The following is a 22631-nucleotide window of genomic DNA, read 5'->3' as shown; positions in this document are numbered from 1 at the left end:
CACTTTGAGTGTAGCAATCCGCTTACAGGTAACCGACCTGGAGTGAGGTATTAGACTGAGGACCCTGAGTGCTCTCATAGCTGCACGGAACAGAGTCTTGGAGCTCGCAACGAGAGAATGAAGGCGGGAGGTGTGCAAATACAGAGGGGGGACGGTGGAGGAGGCCATTCATTATATCATACTTGTACCAGGTTTTCAAACAAACATTGTTACCCAGAGAAAGTTACAGAGATAGGGAGGGGGTGTAGGGGGTTACAGAGATAGGGAGGGGGTGTAGGGGGTTACAGAGATAGGGAGGGGTGTAGGGTATTACAGAGATAGGGAGGGGGTGTAGGGGGTTACAGAGATAGGGAGGGGGGTGTAGGGGGTTACAGAGATAGGGAGGGGTGTAGGGGATTACAGAGATAGGGAGGGGGTGTAGGGGGTTACAGAGATAGGGAGGGATTGTAGGGGGTTACAGAGATAGGGAGGGGGTGTAGGGGGTTACAGAGATAGGGAGGGATTGTAGAGGGTTACAGAGATAGGGAGGGGGTGTAGGGGCTGGAGGGGTTACAGGGATAGGGAGGAGTGTAGGGGCTGAAGGGGGTTACAGAGATAGGGAGGGGGTGTAGGGGGTGGAGGGGTTATAGAGATAGGGAGGAGGTGTAGGGGGTTACAGAGATAGGGAGGAAGTGTAGGGGCTGCAGGAGGTTACAGAGATAGGGAGGAATGTAGGGGCTGGAGGGAGTTACAGAGATAGGGAGGGGGTATAGGGGCTGGAGGAGGTTACAGAGATAGGGAGGGGGTGTAGGGGCTGGAGGAGGTTACAGAGATAGGGAGGGGGTGTAGGGGCTGGAGGAGGTTACAGAGATAGGGAGGGGGTGTTGGGGCGAGAGGAGGTGAGAGTGACAAACAGGCCAATGCAATGGAGGGATTTGATTGGGAGCTTAAGAATTGTCGGACCAAGAACCAATGTGGATCGGTGAGCAGAGCAGAAATGATTCATGAAATAGGACTTGGTGGAAGTTAGAACATGAATCGAGAGTGTGGTGCTGGAAAAACACAGCAGGTCAGGCAGCCTCCGAGGCGCATATAAGATGAAGGGCTTTTGCCCGAAACGTCAATTCTCCTGCTCTTCGGACACTGCCTGACCTGCTGTGCTTTTCCAGCACCACATTCTCGACTCTGATCTCCAGCAGCTGCAGTTCTCACTTTCGGCAAGTTAGAATATGGTCAGAAAAATACTAAAAGGCCTAATTACTAATGGGTTGATGGGAGAGGTTTGGCCATTTTACTACAATTTAGAGGCACAAACTCCTGCTCTGAAGAATAATCAACTCTCACTTAAAGCCTACAGTCGATAGGTTGTCTCAGTGGTGGTGACCATGCCAATTATATCCTTTTATTGTTAAAAACCCTAATGACCCTTAGGGCAGGAAACCTGAACCAAACTGGAACTAATGTCCTTGGGGGAGTTTTTGATATGGCTGTTGGGGAGGTTTAAACTAATGTGATGGGGGCTGGGAACCAGAAGAGAAGACTAGTAGGTTGGTGAGGTGGAGACTGGAGACTGTAAGGATCATGAAGTTGGCATTGCCACGGGGCAGAGTAGGCAGACAGCAGATGAACGCAAAAGAACCGGTGGCATATACTTTAATGCAAGGAGTATATTGGGTAAGGCAGATGAACTTTGGGCTTGGATTGGTGCCTGGGAGTATGACATTACTGTAATCACAAAATCTTGGTTTAAGGAAGGGCATGATTGACAACTAAATGTTCCAGGATTTAGCTGTTTCAGACATGACAGGGAGGGGAGTAAAGTTGGGGGACGGGGGAATAAAGCACATTTACAGCCAGGAACAGGCCCTTCGACCCTCCAAACCTGAGCTGATCCAAATCTACTGTCTAAACCTGCCCCCCAATTCCCAAGTATCTGTATCCCTCTGCTCCCCACCTCCTCATGCATCTGTCCAGACTGATCTTAAATGAATCTACCATGCCTGCCTCTATCACCTCTGCTGGCAATGCGTTCCATACTCCCACCCCCCTCTGTGTAAAGTACGTGCCATGTGTATCCCCCTTAAACTTTCCACCTCTCACCTTGAAAGCGTGACCTTTCTTTATTGACCTGTCTATACCTTTCATGATTTTGTAAACCTCAATCTGGTCCCCCCTTCAATATCCTTTCTTCTAATGAAAACAATCCTAACCTACTCAACCTCTCTTCATAACTAGCACCTTCCATACCAGGCAACATCCTCGTAAACCTTCTCTGCACCCTCTCCAAAGCGTCCACATCCTTTTGGTAATGTGGCGCCCAGAACTGTACACAGTATTCTAAATGTGACTGAACTAGTGTCTTGTACAATGTTAACATGACCTGCCAGCTCTTATACTCAATACCCCGTCCGATGGAGGTAAGCATACCATATGCCTTCTTGACCACTCTATCCACCTGTGCAGCTACCTTCAGGGTACAATGGACCTGCACTCCCAGATCTCTCTGCTCGTCAACTTTTCCCAAGGCTCTTCCATTCACTGCATAATTCACTCCAGAATTAGACTTCCCAAAATGCATCACCTTTTGTATTGTCAGGGACGATAACACGGCTGTGCTAAAGGAGGACACTATGGAGGGCTTGAGCAGTGAGGCATTATGGGTTGAGCTGAGAAATAAGAAGGGGGCAGTTACATTGTTGGGGCTGTATTAAAGGCCTCCGAACAGTGAGCGGGAGGTAGAAGAACAAATAGGTAAACAGATTATGGAAAGATGTAGAGGCAACAGGGTGGTGGTGATGGGAGATTTTAATTTTCCCAACATTATCTGAAATACACTTAGTGTCAGAGGTCTGGATGGTGCAGAATTTGTAAGCGCGAGTAGCCAAGAGGAAAAGGGAAGCGTACATAAGGTCCAGGCAACTAAGAACAGAACGGGTCCTGGAGAAATATCGGAAGAGTAGGACCAATCTTAAATGAGGAATCAAGTGGGCTTAAAGGGGTCATGAAATAAATTTATTGAACAAAAGTAAGGTGAATCCCAAGGCCTTTTATTCTTATATAAGAAGCAAGAGGGTAACCAGAGAAAGGGTTAGTCCATGGAAGGATAAGGAAGGAAGGCTGTGTGTTGAACCTGAGAAAATGGTTGAAATTCTCAATGGTTATTTTGCATTCAGTGTTCACTGAGGAACCGGAGGTGATGAATGCTGAGATTAGAGATAGAAGTTTGATTAGTCTGGATCACGTTGACATAAGTAGGGAAGATGTGTTGGGTAGGCTGGAGGTTATTAAGGTGGTCAAACCCCCAGGAGCGGATGGGGTCTGTCCCAGGTTGCTGAGGGAGGCGAGAGAGGAAATAGTTGGGGCTCTGACAGATATCTTTGTAGCATCCTGAAATACAGGTGAGGTGCTGGAGGACTGGGGGGTTGCTCCTGTTGTCCCCCTGTACAAGAAGAGTAGTAGGGATATTCTGGGTAACTACAGAGCAGTGAGCCTGACATCACTGAGAAGGTACTAAGGGATAAAATCTATTTATATTTGGAAAAGAATTAGCTTATCAATGGTTTTGTGCGGGGAGATCATGCCTTACCAACTTAATAGAGTTCTTTGAGGAAGTAACCAAGTTGATAGATGAAGGAAGGGCTGTAGATGTCATATACATGGACTTTAATAAGCTGTTTGATAAGGTTCCCCTCGGTAAACTAATGGAGAAAGTGAAGTCACATGGTGTGCAGGGTGTTCTAGCAGGTGGATAAAGAACTGGTTGAGCAACAGGAGACAGGGAGTAGTAGTTGAAGGCAGTTTCTCGAAATGGAGAAAGGTGACCAGTGATGTCCCACAGGGGTCAGTGTTGGGGTCACTGTTGTTTGTAATATACATAAATGGTCGCTGTTGGTCTGATTAAATTTACAGATGACATGAAGATTGGTGGAGTGACAGAAAGCATAGGGGACTATCAGAATACAGGAGAATATAGATAGACTGAAGAGTTGGGCAGAGAAGTGGCAGATGAAGTTCAATCCAGGCAAATGTGAGGTGATGCATTTTGGGAAGTCTAATTCTAGAGTGAACTGCACTGTAAACGGAAGAGCCTTGGAAAGAGCTGATGAGCAGAGAGATCTGGGAGTTCAGGCCCATTGTACCCTGAAGGTGGCTGCACAGGTGGATAGAGTGGTCAAGGTGGCATATGGTATGAAGGGTATAGACAGGGTGGATAGAGATAAGCTTTTTACCAGGGTGAAGGATTCAATAACGAGAAGTCACGCATTTAAAGTGAAAAGTGAAAGGTTTAAGGGGGAAAACATGCAGCAAGTACTTTACACAGAGGGTGGCAGGTGCCTGGAACGTGTTGCCAGCAGAGGTGGTAGAGGCAGGCACTGTAGATTCATTTAAGATGTGTCTGGACAGATGCATGAGGAGGTGGGGAGCAGAGGGTTACAGATCCTTAGGAATTGGGCGACAGGTTTAGACAGTGGATTTGGATCAGCTCAGGCTTGGAGGGTCGAAGGACCTGTTTCTGGGCTGTAAATTTTCTTTATACTTTGTTCTTACCCAGCCCAGCCCAGCCCAGCCCAGCCCAGCCTCGGTGGGAGTCCAGATCTGGATAATTATTCGCTGGCCACTGGAATGGGCTGGAGGTGCTGACTCGTTGGAAGGTCTGACGTCAGCGCTGGTTCAAAGCATTTGTTGAGGAGACTTGTGGATTCTGGAAAGTTAATTGATTCTGTAATGGCGTCAGTGAGGTGAGCCCAGCGACTGGAGCTCTGCTGACAGTGTTGGTGAGTTTGGTCCAGGCTGCCATGAGGTGCAAGGCTTGAGGTGGTGACAGCAGCAGGGGTAGCAGTCACAGCATTGCAGTGTTAGTGAGCTCTGCTCAAGATTCACGGCAGCAGTGAGGGTGATCTGGTCATTTTTCTCTTTCTTTTGGATCTGATTCTCGAATCTCTGCTCACATTATCTCCAAACGATGAACCACAAAGTAACGGAGAGATCCGTTCAAGACTTTGAATCTTAGTGAGAGATCAAGATTGAAATTTATCAGACAGTGCAATCTCTGGGTTTATATCCAGCAGTTTTAGATTGAACCAGGTCACTTTACCAGTTCAAACTGAAGATGTTTGAGGCAGCACTGTATCTTACCTTATCTCGTAGTTTAAACACGTCTGGTTTCATTTGATGGGAGAGCCGGCGTTAATGCATCTCTTGGGCTCTGGGAGTTAAATTCAGCTCTCAGTTTCACAAGAATCACCCACACAATTACCACCATCCCACACTGACCCCCCCCCCATCACTGTCCCCTCTCCTTGGGGAAACCGACATTAATAAAGAAAGCAAATCGTCATCCAAGTTATTTTCTGTGTGGGACCGGGAACAAAATAGAAAGCACAAACTGCGGAAAGGTCTGAAGGGTAAGCCAGAGAGTGTTGCTGCTCATCTGACTGGTGAATGGTCACCCCCTGTATCAGGACACACTGCTGATGAGAAGAATAAGCCTAACCCTTCCGAGAGCCCTCAGGACATGCCAAAGCTCTTTCCTGGCCACTGCGGTCTATTCACTGTGGAAAGGCAGGACACTTGACCAGCCAATCGGTGCACAGCACGATCCTGCACACGGCAAGATCTGATCATCTGCTCCTGCTGCATCATTCATGGGATAAACATAGGCCTTGGACAGTGAGAGAAAACTCCCTGTGACCCCACTCTTGAGGGACCAGGAACTCCAGTGATCTGGATAGATGGGGGAAGCTGGGACTGCTTTTCTTGGAGAACATGACGTGGAGATGGACCAAGTTAAAAACACGCAACACCAGGCTATAGACCAACAGGTTTATTTGGAAGCACTTGCTTTCTCAGCGCTGCTCCTTCACTCGTTACCTGATGAAGGAGCGGCATTCCGAAAGCTTCCAAATAACCTGGTGTTGTGGGATTTTTAACTTTCTTAGAGTAGAGAACATTGAGTGGAGATTTGATCAAGGTGCCCAAACCCATTGCCTGTCCCGAGTTGTCCTTGAGAAGATGGTGGTGAGGAGCCAACTTGAACTGCTGCAGCCCAAGGGCAGCAGTAACCTCCACAAAGACATTCAGGAGGGAATTCCAGGAATTTGACCCAGCAACACTGAAGTAACAGTGGGCGGCACAGTGGCGAGTGGGCGGCACAGTGGCACAGTGGTTAGCACTGCTGCCTCACAGCACCAGAGACCCAGGTTCAATTCCCGCCTCAGGTGACTGACTGTGTGGAGTTTGCACATTCTCCCCGTGTCTGCGTGGGTTTCCTCCGGGTGCTCCGGTTTCCTCCCACAGTCCAAAGATGTGCGGGTCAGGTGAATTGGCCATTCTAAATTGCCCATAGTGTTAGGTAAGGGGTAAATGTAGGGGTATGGGTGGGTTGCGCTTCGGCGGGTCAATGTGGACTTGTTGGGCCGAAGGGCCTGTTTCCACACTGTTAGTAATCTAATCTAATCTAACAGCGATGTATTTCCAAATCAGATGGTGCGTGGCTTGGAGGGGAATTTGCAGATGATGGTGTTCCCCCGTCCTTGTCCTTGGAGATAGCAGTGGTTGTGGGTTTGGAAGGGACCTTGGCGAATTTCTGCAGTGCATCTTGTAGACGGTACACACTGCTGTTACGAAGCATTGACGGTGGAGGGAGTGAAGGTTTGTGGATGGGGTGCCAGTCAGAAGGCTGCTTTATTCTGGATGATGAGTATTATTGGAGTTGTAGCTATCCAGGTAAGTGGGGAGTACACACCCCTGTTTTTCCCCATATCCCTGCACATTATTTTTACCCAAGTAATCATCCAACATCCTCCTGAATGCCTCAATTGAACCTACATTTCTAGGGCGCGCATTCCAGACCCTAACTGCTCACTGTGTGAAAAAGGTTTTGCTAATATCACCCTTAGTAACGGCTTCTCCCTACCCATTCTATCCAGCCCTCTTATGATCTTGAAAACCTCCAATAGATCTCCTCTCAGCCTTCTTCTCTCCAATGAACACAGTCCCAAATTTTTCAATCTATTCTTATCGCTGAACTTTCTCATTCCTGGAAAAGTTGTTGGGAATTCGCTTCTGAAATCCCTTCTATAACCTAACATCTTTCCAATACTGTGGCACCCACAGCCGTGCACAAGACTCCCAAGAGAGGCCTAACAAGTGTCTTGTGCAAGATCAACATCACCCCCCTGCTATTGTTCTGAATGTCCCTATTAATGAAGCTGAGAACGTCGCCTGCTTTATTAACTGCTGTCCTGCCATTTTTGGTGATCTCCGCACCTGCACACCTTCCGAATTTTAGCCCCTGTTTTTTTGTTGCTCTTTGTACCAACACCTCACTTCTCTACCTGGAACCTCAGCTGCCCACTCCTCGGTGCCACAGCCACACTTGCTTCCTCAGTGCCTGCCCCCGAAACCAACTCATCCCACACGGACTCTGAACCACCTTTAAACCAGCCAGCTCAGCACTATCCCCATGACTTGTCCGGACTTGTCCGACCTGCCTAGCTCCTTTTCCTCCTATCCACTCCACCCTCTCCTCCCTGACCTATCACCTTCATCCCCTCCCCCACTCACCCATTGTACTCTGTGCTACTCTCTCCCCACCCCCACCCTCCTCTAGCTTATCTCTCCATGCTTCAGTCTCTCTGCCTTTATTCCTGATGAAGGGCTTTTGCCCGAAACGTCGATTTCGCTGCTCGTTGGATGCTGCCTGAACTGCTGTGCTCTTCCAGCACCACTGATCCACTCCTCTCATTTGTCAATGTCTATTTGGAGCTTGACACTATCCTTCTCGTGGTTTACAAATCTTCAAAGTTTCCTGTCATCTGAAAATTTTGAAGTTGTCTCCTGCACACCAAGATCCCAGACCCTTGGTATGTTTCAGGAAAAGCAAGTCTCCCAATATTGACCCATGGGGAACTTCAAAACAAACCATCCTCCAGCCTGGAAATGCTTCATTGAGCATTACTCTCTGTTTCTTATCATCAGCCAATTTTAGAACATAGAACATAGAACAGTACAGCGCAGAACAGGCCCTTCGGCCCTCGATGTTGCGCTGACCAGTGAATTATTCTCAGCTTGTCCCCCTACACTATCCCATCATCCATGTGCTTATCTAAGGATTGTTTAAATCTCCCTAATGTGGCTGAGTTGACTACATTAGCAGGTAGGGCATTCCACGCCCTTACCACTCTCTGTGTAAAGAACCTGCCTCTGATGTCTGTCTTAAATCTATCACCCCTCCATTTGTAGTGATGCCCTCTCGTACAAATTGAAGTCATCATCCTCATAAAAAGACTCTCACTGTCTCCCCTATCTAATCCTCTGATCGTCTTGTATGTCTCTATTAAATCCCTTCTTCTCTCCAATGAGAACAGACCCAAGTGTCTCAGCCTTTCCTCATAAGACCTTCCCTCCAGACCAGGCAACATCCTGGTAAATCTCCTCTGCGCCTTTTCCAATGCTTCCACATCCTTCCCTTTTGCATCCACGTTGCTGTTGTCCCTGTTATTCCATAGCCTTTCTCACAAGACTGTTATGTGGCACTGTATCTAACGCCTTCTGGATGTCAAAGTACACCAACTCATCAAACCTTTCTGTTACCTCTCTCGGCTTCCACTGCCTTACTTTTCTTTGCGTTGGACTCAGGACTGATTGAGGGCTGTTAGATACAAGGACATTACATCCACATCTACACCTGGCAACCACTTTCCCACAGGGACAGGGTTTTCTGGATAAAAATAGAATGACCTCCCCCTACTCTGCAACACATCGCTCCCCCAAACCCATCTGATTTGCCTTTCTCCTACAGCTTACAGCATCGACTGCAACTTATATTTATGTAGCCAACTTTATCACGAAGCAACATCGGAAGCACTTCATCAGATTATCAAACTAAATTTGAACACAAGCAACAGGAAGAGAGATTAGGGATAGTTGAGTAAATGTTTACTCACTTTTACAAAGTGTCCTAAGGGTGGAGAGCGCGGAGAGTTTGCAAGTCAGGTGTCCTTTCAGCCCAGTGTCCCCGTGCTAGCTCTCTGAATGAGCTATCCAATTACCCCTGTAATTTCCCCTTTTTGAGTACTTTCCCAAATCCCCTGTTCAAAGGCCCTGCTAAAAGAAAAAGCGTTCTCCTCATCTGCCCCTCAGTCAATTAGCTTCAGTATGGGTTTCCTCGCTCAACAAGTTACTTTCTCCTTATTATACTCCAATTGCTTTGCTTTCCAAATTCATTTGAATCCACAAGCGACTGGATCAGCAGATCCGTCAGATCCTTTAATTTTGTAAAGGATTAGATTAGATTAGGTTAGATTACTTACAGTGTGGAAACAGGCCCTTCGGCCCAACAAGTCCACACTGCCCCGCCAAAGCGCAACCCACCCATACCCCTACATTTACCCCTTACCTAACACTACGGGCAATTTAGCATGGCCAATTCACCTGACCCACACATCTTTGAACTGTGGGAGGAAACCGGAGCACCCGGAGGAAACCCATGCAGACACGGGGAGAACGTGCAAACTCCACACAGTCAGTCGCCTGTGGGAGTTGCTGCCGAGACCAGTCATTATTCCTGCTGAACTGTGGTTTGCTCAGCCATTTCCAGGGGCAGTCATATTGTTGTGGGTTTGGAGTCACGTGTAGGCCATGGCTGGATAGGGACATCAGATTTCCTCTCCTAAAGGTTTTTTATGACAACCGACAGTCATCACAACTTTTAATTGCAGGTTTTATTGAATTTATGACCCACTATTTGCCATGGTGAGATCCGAACCCATGTTCCCAGAACACTAGTCTGGGCCACCGAAGTATTCGACATTGTCAGTATCCCACCAGCTTCCCGAATCGCCCCCTACATCAGCCAGAACTCGAGTAGGTTCCAGGGATTGGGATGGACGGGTGAGTGGATGATGTGAAAATGAGGATGATAATTTGAAAACTGTAGGAGCCAATGTGCATCGCCAGTACAGCCTTAGAAAACAGACTGGCCAAGCCAAAGTTTGCAGAGGCTCAGAGACCAGTCGGGGGGTTCCTGTACATTCCATGGAACAGAAACTCTTCCATCTACTAGCCACGACTGTCAGACAGTGACCATTTTGACTGGTTTCTTAATCAAAAGGAGATGGAGAGAAATTATTTGATGCCTGAATTGTTGGTGGCATGTGTCCACGTAAAAGTGTGAGTGGATATATGTGAGAGGAAGGTGTGTGAGTGAGTGTGAGTGTGCGCGTGCAAGTGTCTGTGTGAATGTGTCTCTGAGTCTGTGTGTGTCTTCATGAGTGTCCAAATGTGTGTGTGTGAGACAGTGCTTGTCTGTGTGTGTGTGTGTGTGTGTGTGTGAGGTGTGTGTGGGGTGAGGTGTGTGTATGTGTGTGTGAGGTGTGTGTGTGTGAGGTGTGTGTGGGGTGAGGTGTGTGTGAGGTGTGTGTGTGAGACAGTACTTGTCTCTGTCTCTGTCTGAGTGTGTGTGACACAGTACTTGTCTCTGTCTCTGTGTGTGTGTGTGTGAGACAGTGCTTGTCTCTGTCTCTGTCTCTGAGTGTATGCGTGTGTGTGTGTGTGTGTGTGAGACAGTGCTTGTCTCTGTCTCTGTCTGAGTGTCTGTGTGTTTTCAATCAGGGTCTGTCTGTTAGACCTCTATCGATTCTGCTGTACTTCTCTTGGTAATCAGAGCCACTGAGTTCCTTCATCAGTCTGTTACAGTCGGGAAGGGGTGAAAAACAGACTGGGTGTGGGAAAATATAGCTCTTTCAAAAACTGATGATATCAAATGCAACCTGGGGGACATGGAAGAACCAACGACCCATGAAATAAATAGTGTTGCAATGTATTCCCGGGACATGAATGCTTCCCACAGAATTCCAGTGTCAGATGGGAATGTACCCAAACCAAAGCCTCTGAGGCCTCAGACAACGATTAGAGTCGAACCACATTTATGAAACAATCAAACCAGTATATTTTAATCACTCTTTTTGTCAGCATTCTGATGTTCATTGTTTCCTGCAGTAGCTTAATCTCTCTACAGGCCTGAACGTTTAGAAAGAGTAATGTCCTAGGTATACCCTGACCATCCATGAGTGATTGAGACAATGAGATCAGAGTGAGACAGTATGAGAGTAACATACACAAAGCAACCGATACACAATCGTACCCACACACACACACACACACACACACACACAAACACACAGGCATGTAGATATTGGAGGGGATGTCCTTCAGAGAATCAGTGTGGACTCAACGGGACAAATGGCCATCCTCCAAACTGTCAGGATTCCATGAAAAACACACACACAGCAACAAATACATATTTACAAACAGGGTTAGTACTACACTGTGGGAGAGGCAGGAGAGAGTGAGCATAGCACTGTCAGAGGGACAGGATAGGGTGAGTATTGCACTGTGGGTGGGGCAGTGTAGGGTGAGTATTGCACTGTGGGTGGGGGAGTGTGGAGTGGGTATTGTACTGTGGGTAGGGGAGTGTAGAGTGAGTGTTGCACTGTGGGTGGGGGAGTGTGGAGTGGGTATTGTACTGTGGGTAGGGGAGTGTAGAGTGAGTGTTGCACTGGTGGGGGGGAGCAGTGTAGAGTGAGTATTGCAGTGCGGGAGGGGCAGTGTAGAGTGAGTATTGCACTGTGGGTGGGGCAGTGTAGAGTGAGTATAGCACTGTAGGTGGGGGAGTGTGGAGTGGGTATTGCACTGTGGGGGGGGGAAGCAGTGTGGAGTGGGTATTGCACTGTGGGGGGGAAGCAGTGTAGAGTGAGTATTGCACTGTGGGGGGGAAGCAGTGTGGAGTGGGTATTGCACTGTGGGGGGGAAGCAGTGTGGAGTGGGTATTGCACTGTGGGGGGGAAGCAGTGTAGAGTGAGTATTGCACTGTGGGGGGGAAGCAGTGTGGAGTGGGTATTGCACTGTGGGGGGGAAGCAGTGTAGAGTGAGTATTGCACTGTGGGGGGGAAGCAGTGTAGAGTGAGTATTGCACTGTGGGTGGGGCAGTGTAGAGTGAGTATAGCACTGTGGGTGGGGGAGTGTGGAGTGGGTATTGCACTGTGGGGGGGAAGCAGTGTAGAGTGAGTATTGCAGTGTGGGTGGGGGAGTGTGGAGTGGGTATTGCACTGTGGGGGGGAAGCAGTGTAGAGTGAGTATTGCAGTGTGGGTGGGGGAGTGTGGAGTGGGTATTGCACTGTGGGGGAGAAGCAGTGTAGAGTGAGTATTGCAATGTGGGATGGAAAGTATAGAGTGAGTATTACACTGTGGGTGGGACAGTGTAGAGTGAGTATTGCACTGTGGGGGGGGCAGTGTAGAGTGGGTATTGCACTGTGGGGGGGGCAGTGTAGAGTGGGTATTGCACTGTGGAAGGGGCAGTATAGAGTGAGTATTGCAGTGCGGGAGGGGCAGTGTAGAGTGAGTATTGCACTGGGGGTGGGGCAGTATGGAATGAGTATTGCACTGTGGGTGGGGCAGTGTCGAGTGAGCGCTACATTACCAGAAGTACTGTTTCTCAGTGTTTATGTTTGAGGGGAGTAGGGTGGTTTTCTGCAGGTAATAACTATCCCTCAATGAACATGACAGAAGGACATTATCCAGTCATTACATATTGGTATGTACAAATAGCCCACCGCTTCTGCATTTAGACAGTGACCTCATCGTAAAGATGAACGTGTTATGTGCAAATCGCCGGGAGTGCTGCTGGACAGTGGGATCAGCTGAGCTGTGCTTGTACAGATCTCCCTCTGAAATGATGGTCTGGATGGCTGTAACTGTCCCATGCATCTTTCCCCATTCCTCCTCCTTGTTGTGTTTCTCCCACAGCCTGTGGTCATCACTGGCTGGACAAGTATTTCTTGCCCATCTCTAATAGGTCTTGGCAAGGTGCTGTTGGATTGCCTTCCTGAGCTGCTATAGTCATGTGTTGAAGCAACACTGCACTCCCCCCCAACCCCTCCCCCCGCCCCCGCCTAGCCCACACCGCTCTCCCCCATAATGCTGTTCTGGAGGATGTTCCAAGCACAGAACAGATGGGCCAAATGGCTTGGAGGATGAGAAAAATGTCTGTCTGTAACAGCTGCTCCTTTTTTGAAGTATTTTAGGTGTTGGAGGTGATTTCCTCAAATTCCAGGAGCAGTAATTCCTGTTTGATACGCTGTCGCATTGTTTTGGAACTTTGGGGGAAAAAGTCAAAACAACACCAGTTTTAAAAGGGAGAAGAGCAGATAAAGGAAGCACATGGTGAGGACAGTGCAGGAGAGAGAGAGCGAGGGAGAGAGGGAGGGAGAGAGAGAGAGAGAACCTGCCTTTGCTGTTTGAATTCGTGTATCACTGGACATCGGAGTGCATCTGGGAAACTTAGCAAACAGTGAAATTCACAACTAATCTTGGAGGAACTGTTTGGGTGAAGTCACAGCACAGAATCAGATAAGTGAATTGTTGTTTTAAGTGTGGCCTACAGAGATTCTGTGGTAGTGAGTAGAGTGGGTTCTTTCTTGATTATATGTTTTTGGAGATATGTTTCTTGATTAAACTTAAAATATAAGCCATAACGACTAATTTAACCTGGGGCAGTGTTTGTAGAGGAATAAGACGGTGTTATTTTCTGGGTCTGTAGATTGTGAAGGAGCAAAAATAGCCTTTGCAGTGATAAGTGCTTCCTGTCAGTTGTGGGAGTTTAAAGAGAGTTTAAGGGTTACTGCGGATTATATCTGCCATAAATGCTGTTGGATACGAATCTTATCAGATCGAGTGGATCGGTTGGACAGACAGACAGATAGAAGCGATGAGGAATTTGCAACAGCAACAGTATGTGATGGACGGCAGTTATAGAAAGGGGGGAAATGTCTCAGATACAGTCACATAGATGGGTTAACTCCAGGGAGGGTAAGAGAGGTAGGAGTCTTTTGTGGATATACCCATTTCAAACAGGTATGCTGTTTTGGAAAATGTAGAGAGTGATGAATTCTCAGGGGAACATAGCACGAACTGCCAAGTTTCTGGTATTGAGACTGACGCTAATGCAATGAGGGGTACGTCGACTTCCAAGAGATCAATTGTGTTAGGGGATTCTGTAGTCCGAGGTACAGACAGATGTTTCTGTGGCCAGCAGAGAAAAAGCAGAACGGTGCGTTGTTTCCCTGGTGCCAGGATCAAGAATGTCTCAGAGAGGGTGCAGAATGTTCTCACGGGGGAGAGGGGCCAGCAAGAGGTCATTGTCCAGATTGGAACCAACCAACCAGAAGGGAAAAGGTTGAGATTCTGAAGGGAGATTACAGAGAGTTCGGCAGGAATTTAAAAAGGGTACTACCCTCAAGGGTAGTAATATCTGGATGACTCCTGGTGCTACGAGCTAGTGAGGGCAGAAATAGGAGGATAGAGCAGATGAATGCATGGCTGAGGAACTGGTGTATGGGAGAAGGATTCACATTTTTGGATCATTGGAAGCTGTTTTGGGGTAGAAGTGACCTGTACAAGAAGGATGGATTGCAACTAAATTGGAAGGGGACTAATATACTGGCAGGGACTTTTGCTAGAGCTGCTTGGGAGGATTTAAACTTCAAAGTTTGGGAGAAGATTTGTAGCTCGGGTGCTCGTTGTTGTGGTTCTGTTCGCTGAGCTGGGAGTTTGTGTTACAAACATTTCGTCCCCTGTCTGGGTGACATCCTCAGTGCTTGGGAGCCTCCTGTGAAGCGCTTCTGTCATGTTTCCTTCGGCATTTATAGTGGCTTGTCTCTGCCGCTTCCGGCTGTCAGTTGCTGTCCGCTGCAGGGGCTGGTATATTGGGTCCAGGTCGATGTGTTTGCTGATAGAATCTGTGGATGAGCGCCATGCCTCTAGGAATTCCCTGGCTGTTCTCTGTTTGGCTTGTCCTATAATAGTAGTTGTCCCAGTCGAATTCACGTTGTTTGTCATCTGCGTGTGTGGCTACTAAGGATAGCTGGTCGTGTCGTTTCGTGGCTAGTTGGTGTTCGTGGATGCGGGTTGTTAGTTGTTTTCCTGTTTGTCTTATGTAGTGTTTTGTGCAGTCCTTGCATGGGATTTTGTACACTACATTGGTTTGCTCACATGAGACTGGGATATCATAGTAATTACAGAAACATGGCTCAGGGATGGGCAGGACTGGCAGCTTAATGTTCCAGGATACAAATGCTACAGGAAGGATAGAGAGGGAGGCAAGAGAGGAGGGGGAGTGGCATTATTGATACGGGATAGCATTACAGCTGTGCTGAGGGGGGGATATTCCCGGAAATACATCCAGGGAAGTTATTTGGGTGGAACTGAGAAATAAGAAAGGGATGATAACTTTATTGGGATTGTATTATAGACCCCCTAATAGTCAGAGGGAAATCTATAAGAATAAATAGGGTGGTTATGGTAGGGAAATTTAAACTTTCCAAACATCGACTGGGACTGCCATAGTGTTCAGGGTTTAGATGGAGAGGAATTTGTTAAGTATGTACAAAACAATTTTCTGATTCAGTATGTGGATGTACCTACTAGAGAAGGTGCAAAACTTGACCTACTCTTGGGAAATGAGGCAGGGCAGGTGACTGTGGTGTTGGGGCCAGTGGCCATAATTCTATTAGTTTTAAAATAGTGATGGAAAAGAATAGACCAGATCTAAAAGTTGAAGTTCTAAATTGGAGAAAGGCCAAATTTGACGGTATTAGACAAGAACTTTCAAAAGCTGATTGGAGGCAAATGTTTGCAGGTAAAGGGACGGCTGGAAAATGGGAAGCCTTCAGAAATGAGATAACGAGAATCCAGAGAAAGTATATTCCTGTCAGGGTGAAAGGGAAGGTTGGTAGGTATAGGGAATGCTGGATGGCTAAAGAAATTGAGGGCTTGATTAAGAAAAAGAAGGAAGATATGTCAGGTATAGACAGGATAGATCGAGTGAATCCTTAGAAGAGTATAAAGAAAGTAGGAGTATACTTAAGAGGGAAATCAGAAGGCAAAAAGGGGACATGAGATGCTTTGGCAAATAGTTTTTTACAAACACATTAAGGACAAAAGGGTAACTAGGGAGAGAACAGGGCCCCTCAAAGATCAGCAAGGCAGCCTTTGTGTGGAGCCACAGAAAATGGGGGAGATACTAAATGAATATTTTGCATCAGTATTTACTGTGGAAAAGGACATGGAAGATACAGACTGTAGGGAAATAGATGGTGACATCTTGTAAAATGTCCAGATTACAGAGGAGGAAGTGGTGGATGTCTTGAAATGCATAAAAGTGGATAAATCCCCAGGACCTGATCAGGTGTACCCTAGAACTCTGTGAGAAGTTAGGGAAGTGATTGCTGGGCCTCTTGCTGAGATATTTGTATCATTGATAGTCACAGGTGAGGTGCCGGAAGACTGGAGGTTGGCAAACGTGGTGCCACTGTTTAAGAAGGGCGGTAAAGACAAGCCAGGGAACTATAGACCGGTGAGCCTGACCTCGGTGATGGGCAAGTTGTTGGAGGGAATCCTGTGGGACAGAATGTACATGTATTTGGAAAGGCAAGGACTGACTAGGGACAGTCAACATGGCTTTGTGCATGGGGAATCATGTCTCACAAACTTGATTGAGTTTTTTGAAGAAGAAACAAAGAGAATTGATGAGGGCAGAGCGGTAGATGTGATCTATATGGACTTTAGTAAGACGTTTGACAAGGTTCCCCATGGGAGACTGATTAGCAAGGTTAGATCTCATGGAATACAGGGAGAACTAGCAGAGCGCTTTAGGGAACATCTCTGGGACACCCGCACCCACCAACCACACTGCCCCATGGCCCAACATTTCAACTCCCCCTTCCACTTAGCCGAGGACATGGAGGTCCTGGACTTCCTTCAGCGCCGCTCCCTCACCACCAGACACCTGGAGGAAGAACGCCTCATCTTCTGCCTCGGAACACTTCAACCCCAGGGCGTTAATGCTTCACCAGTTTCCTCATTTCCCCTTCCCCCACCTCACCCCAGTTCCAAACTTCTAGCTCAGCACTATCCCCATGACCTGTCCTACCAGCCTATCTTCTTTTCCACCTATCCACTTCACCCTCCTCTCTGACCTATCACCATCATTCCACCACCATCCACCCATTGTACTCTTTGCTATTTTTCCCTACCCTCCTCCCTGACCTATCACCTTCATCCCCACCCCCAGTCACCTATTGTACTCTATGCCACCTTCTCCCCACCCCACCCCACCATCGTCTCATTTATCTCTCCACCCTTCAGGCACTCTGCCTGTATTCCTAATGAAGGACTTTTGCCTGAAATGTTGATTTTACTGCTCCTCGGATGCTGCCTGAGCTGCTGTGCTTTTCCAGCACCACTCTACTCCAGAATCTGGTTTCCAGCATCTGCAGTCATTGTTTTTACCCATTTGGATACAGAACTGGCTCAAAGGTAGAAGACAGAGGGTGGTGGTGGAGGGTTGTTTTTCAGACTGAAGGACTGTGACCAGTGGAGTGCCACATGGATCGGTGCTGGGTCCTCTACGTTTAGTCATTTACATAAATGATTTGGATGCGAGCATAAGAGGTACAGTTTGAAGATGACACCAAAATTGGAGATGTAGTGGACAGTGAAGAGGGTTACCTCAGATTACAACAGGATCTGGACCAGATGGGCCAATGGGCTGAGAAGTGGCAGATGGAGTTTAATTCAGATAAATACGAGGTGCTGCATTTTGGGAAAGCAAATCTTAGCAGGACTTATACACTTAATGGTAAGGTCCTAGGGAGTGTTGCTGAACAAAGAGACCTTGTAGTGCAGGTTCATAGCTCCTTGAAAATGGAGTCACAGGTAGCTAGGATAGTGAAGAAGGTGTTTGGTATGCTTTCCTTTATTGGTCAGAGTATTGAGTACAGGAGTTGGGATGTCACGTTGCGGCTGTACAGGACATTGGTTAGGCCACTGTTGGAATATTGCATGCAATTCTGGGCTCCTTCCTATCGGAAAGATATTGTGAAACTTGAAAAGGTTCAGAAAAGATTTATAAGGATGTTGCCAGGGTTGGAGGGTTTGAGCTATAGGGAGAGGCTGAACAGGTTGGGGCTGTTTTCCCTGGAGCGCGGAGGCTGAGGGGTGACCTTATAGAGGTTTACAAAATTATGAGGGACATGGATAGGATAAATAGAGAAACTCTTTTCCCTGGTGTGGGGGAGTCCAGAACTAGAGGGCATAGGTTTAGGGTGAGAGGGGAAAGATATAAAAGAAACCTAAGGGCAACTTTTTCATGCAGAGGGTGGTACGTGTATGGAATGAGCTGCCAGAGGATGTGGTGGAGGCTGGTACAATTGCAACATTTAAAAGGCATTTGGATGGGTATATGAACAGGAAGGGTTTGGAGGGATATGGGCCGGGTGCTGGCAGGTGGGACTAGATTGGGTTGGGATATCTGGACGGGTTGGGCCGAAGAGTCTGTTTCTGTGCTGTACATCTCTATGACTCTATGTTGGTGAAAACTGTGTCAACATGAAACATAGTGAAGTGGAAGTCAGTGTAATATTGTATGATTCTGGTCAGGTTTCGAGATGGACTCTTACCTCCTGGAGGTTCCTGGCTCTGAGTCTCTGAGTGTGGAGCAGGTCCCTGAGATCTCAGGGTCTGCATCTCATCTCGGGTTTGCCGCAACTCCTCGATGAGTGATGTGCACATGGTCTGCCTGCCTGACGTTACCTTGCTGGCCTCTGACTTCACCAGGTGCATATCGAGCATCTCGAGCCTTTCGTATAGGCCCAGCACCAAGAGGAAGACCTCCTTCAGTTTGTTGGTATGCTCCAACTGCCATTTGAGTGCACCCTCATGCGCCCGTTCCAACAGCTTGGCAAGACGGGCACTCATCGTATCCTTCAGGCGATGGTAGGCATGCCCACAGACCTCAGAGCCCTCAGCCAGTGCCTTTTGTACCTCGGAGCGCACCGCACGCAGTTCACCAGCCAGGACCTGGTCGACAGAATGCAGGAGCATGTTCTGACGCATTTGGGAGTCTTCCAGCATCACAAACGCCTTGTCCCAATGTGAGAGGTCCTTACGACATGGGCAGGCCTCGGCTGTGGGGTTGGGAAGACGCTGCAGGTTAGACAAGAGCTGGAACATGCAAGATGTCACTGACACTTCATCCTCTTAATCCAGCCTCAACACAGCACTGGGTTCACAACCCTCACTCCCCTCTCTTCCTGTCCCTCTCTTCCTGTCCCTCTCTCCCTGTCCCTCTCTCCCTGTCCCTCTCTCCCTGTCCCTCTCTTCCTGTCCCTCTCTTCCTGTCCCTCTCTTCCTGTCCCTCTCTCCCTGTCCCTCTCCCCCTGTCCCTCTCTCCCTGTCCCTCTCTTCCTGTCCCTCTCTCCCTGTCCCTCTCTCCCTGTCCCTCTCTTCCTGTCCCTCTCTCCCTGTCCCTCTCCCCCTGTCCCTCTCTTCCTGTTTCTTGTTCCATTGATCACTCTTCGGTACTTCCTCATTTTTCTCTCTCTCCTTACTCTTTCTCTTTATTTTCCTCTCACCTGCTCCTGCCTCACCTCTGACCTTCTTCCCTCTGCTCGATTCTCCCACTTCTACTTTCTCTTTTGATGTGATTTTATTTATTCTTCACTCCCATCTCAATAAAATGGAAATGAGCTCTGTGAATTGTGTTTTCATGCAAGTGTCTGCTGCCAGAGGAAGTGGTGGAGGCTGGTGCGACATTTAAAGGGAATCTGGTTCGGTATATGAATAGGAAAGGTTTAGAGGGATTTGGGCCAAGTGCTGGCAAATGGGACTGGATTCATTTCGGATATTTGGTCGGCATGGACGAATTGGACCAAGGGGTCTGTTTCCGTGCTGTCCATCTCTACGACTCTGTGGTGGGTTTATTTAATGGCAAACTAAACTATCCAGTACAAAGGAATCTGCAGACACATCCTGTGTTAGAGACAACAGTGCAGAAAGCCTGAACTCATATCACAACATCTGGCTTCATGGCTCACATTCACATCACAGCTTCGATGGGACATCATTCCAAAGCTGATAACGTAACTACCTTTAGGAAAAAAGGAGGATGTTATCATATGCTACAAGGGAAAATAGATAATCATTAGGCCACAACAGAGTTAAGAATCACACAACACCAGGTTATAGTCCAACAGGTTTAATTGGAAGCACTAGCTTTCTGAGCAGAGAAATATCAGGTTATAGTTGGATTATAACCTGATGTTGTGTGATTTTTAACTTTGTACACCCCAGTCCAACACCGGCATCTCCAAAAGATATTTATACAAAGGTAGGGATTGTAAAATTTTCCAAGTGCTGAAGTCTGAGAGTCATAGAGATGTACAGCGTGGAAACAGATCCTTCGGTTCAACCCGCCCATGTCGAGTTAGGACCTAATCTAGTCCTATTTGTCAGCACCTGGCCCATATCCCTCCAAACCCTTCCTATTCATATACCCATCCAAATGCCTTTTAAATGTTGCAATTGTACCAGCCTCCACCACATCCTCTGGCAGCTCATTCCATACACGTACCACCCTCTGTGTGAAAAATTGCCCCTCGGGTTCCTTTTAAGTCTTTCCCCTCTCACCCTAAACCTGAGCCCTCTAGTTCTGGACTCCCCCACCCCAGAGAAAAGGCCTTGTCTATTTACCCTATCCATGCCCCTCATGATTTTATAAACCTCTATAAGGTCACCTCTCATCCTCCAACGCTCCAGGGAAAACAGCCCCAGCCTATTCAACCTCTCCCTATAGCTCAAATCCTCCTTGTAAATCTTTTCTGAATGCTTTCAAGTTTCGCAACATCCTTCCTAAAGGAAGGAGATCAGAATTGCACATGATGTTCCAAAAGTGGCCTAACCAATATCCTGTATAGTCGCAACTTGACCTCCCAACTCCTATACTTGATGCACTGACCAATAAAGGAAAGTGTACAAAATGCCTTCTTCACTATCCTATCTACCTGCGACTCCACTTTCAAGGAGCTACGAACCTGCACTCCAAGGTCTCTTTGTTCAGCAGCACTCCCTAGGACCTTACCGTTAAGTGTATAAATCCTGCCCAGATTTGCCTTTCCAAAGGGGTGGTTAGCACTGCTGCCTCACAGCGCCAGGGACCCGGGTTCAATTCCCGCCTCAGGTGACTGACTGTGTGGAGTTTCCTCCGGGTGCTCCGGTTTCCTCCCACAATCCAAAGATGTGCAGGTTAGGTGAATCGGCCATGCTAAATTGCCCATAGTGTTAGGTGAAGAGGTAAATGTAGGGGAATGGGTCTGGGTGGGTTGCTTTTCGGAGGGTCAGTGTGGACTTGTTGGGCCGAAGGAGCTGTTTCCACACTGTAAGTAATCTAATCTAATAAAGTGCAGCACCTCTCTTTTATCTAAATTAAACTCTATCTGCCACTTCTTCACTGTCCACTACACCTCCAATTTTGGTGTCATCTACAAACTTACTAACTATGCCTCCTATTTTCACATCCAAATCATTTGTGTAAATGATAAAAAGTAGAGGCCCAGCACCGATCCTTGTGGCCTGTGCACTCCACTGGTCACAGGCCTCCAGTCTGAAAAACAACCCTCCACCACCACCCTCTGTCTTCTACCTTTGAGCCAGTTCTGTATCCAAATGGCTAGTTCTCCCTGTATTCCGTGACCTCTAACCTTGCTAATCAGTCTCCCATGGGGAACCTTGTTGAATGCCTTACTGAAGTCCATATAGATCACATCTACTGCTCTGCCCTCATCAATCCTCTTTGTTACTTCTTCAAAAAACTCAATCAAGTTTGTGAGACATGATTTCCCATGCACAAAGCCATGTTGACTATTCTTAATCAGTCCTTGCCTTTCCAAATACATGAACATCCTGTCCCTCAGGATTCCCTCCAACAACTTGCCCACCACCAACATCAGGCTCACTGGTGTATAATTCCCCTACTTGTCCTTACCACCTTAAAAAGTGGCATCACTGTGGCCAACCTCCAGTCTTCTGGCATCTCACTTGTGACTATCAATGATACAAATATCTCAGCAAGGGGCCCAGCAATCACGTCCTTAACTTCCCACAGAGTCCTGATCAAGTCTCCGGTATTTACCCAACTTTAAGATGTCCAGCACCTCTTCTACTGTAATGTGGACACTTTTCAAGGTATCACTAATTCTTTCCCCAAGTTCTCTAGTTCCATATCCTTCACTACAATGAGTACTGTAAAATACTTGTTTAGTATCTAACACATTTTCTGTGGTTCCACACATAAAATAAAAAAGAACAAATGAGAACTACGTACAGCAACAGGCCCTTCGGCCCTCCTAGCCTGTGCTGATCATTAACTAAACTTAAAAACAAACCTTCTGCCCTTATTCGGTCCGTATCCCTGTATTGCCTCCCTATTCACGGAAACATCCTGATGCCTCTTCAATGTCACCAAGGTGCCTGCCTCCATCTTCTCTTCTGGCAATGTGTTCCAGGCTCCTCCCACTCCCTGCACATTGCCCTCAAACGCTCCTCCTCTTCCCCTTCGACCTGTGCCCCATTGTAATTGAAATGTCAACCCTGGGAAAAAGCCTCTGCTATCATCTTTCCAGTGAAAACAATCCCAATCGTTTTGACCTCTCCTCATAGCCAATGCCCTCGGCACCAGGCAACATCCTGGTGAACCTTCTTTGCGCTCTCTCCTAAGCTTCCACATCCTTCTGGTAGTATGGCGACCAAAACTGCCC

The 22631-nt window shown here is 47.6% G+C and overlaps 1 protein-coding gene across 1 annotated transcript in view; it reads right to left on the bottom strand.

Annotated features, from left to right (window-relative positions):
• The window catches only part of LOC132835169 (pentraxin-related protein PTX3-like), a 57584-nt gene that overhangs the window by 21067 nt on the left and 13886 nt on the right, over window positions 1-22631 (bottom strand). Inside the window, exon 2 of the mRNA XM_060854511.1 lies at window positions 18498-19004. Within this exon, the coding sequence (XP_060710494.1) occupies window positions 18498-19004 (507 nt within the window). The remainder of the gene's footprint in view (window positions 1-18497; window positions 19005-22631) is intronic.

This window comes from Hemiscyllium ocellatum, chromosome 44 (genome assembly GCF_020745735.1).
Source record: "Hemiscyllium ocellatum isolate sHemOce1 chromosome 44, sHemOce1.pat.X.cur, whole genome shotgun sequence".
NCBI classification, from domain to species: domain Eukaryota; kingdom Metazoa; phylum Chordata; class Chondrichthyes; order Orectolobiformes; family Hemiscylliidae; genus Hemiscyllium; species Hemiscyllium ocellatum.
The sequence above is the reverse complement of the archived record's forward strand: the minus strand, read 5'-3'. Positions and strand labels throughout refer to the sequence as shown.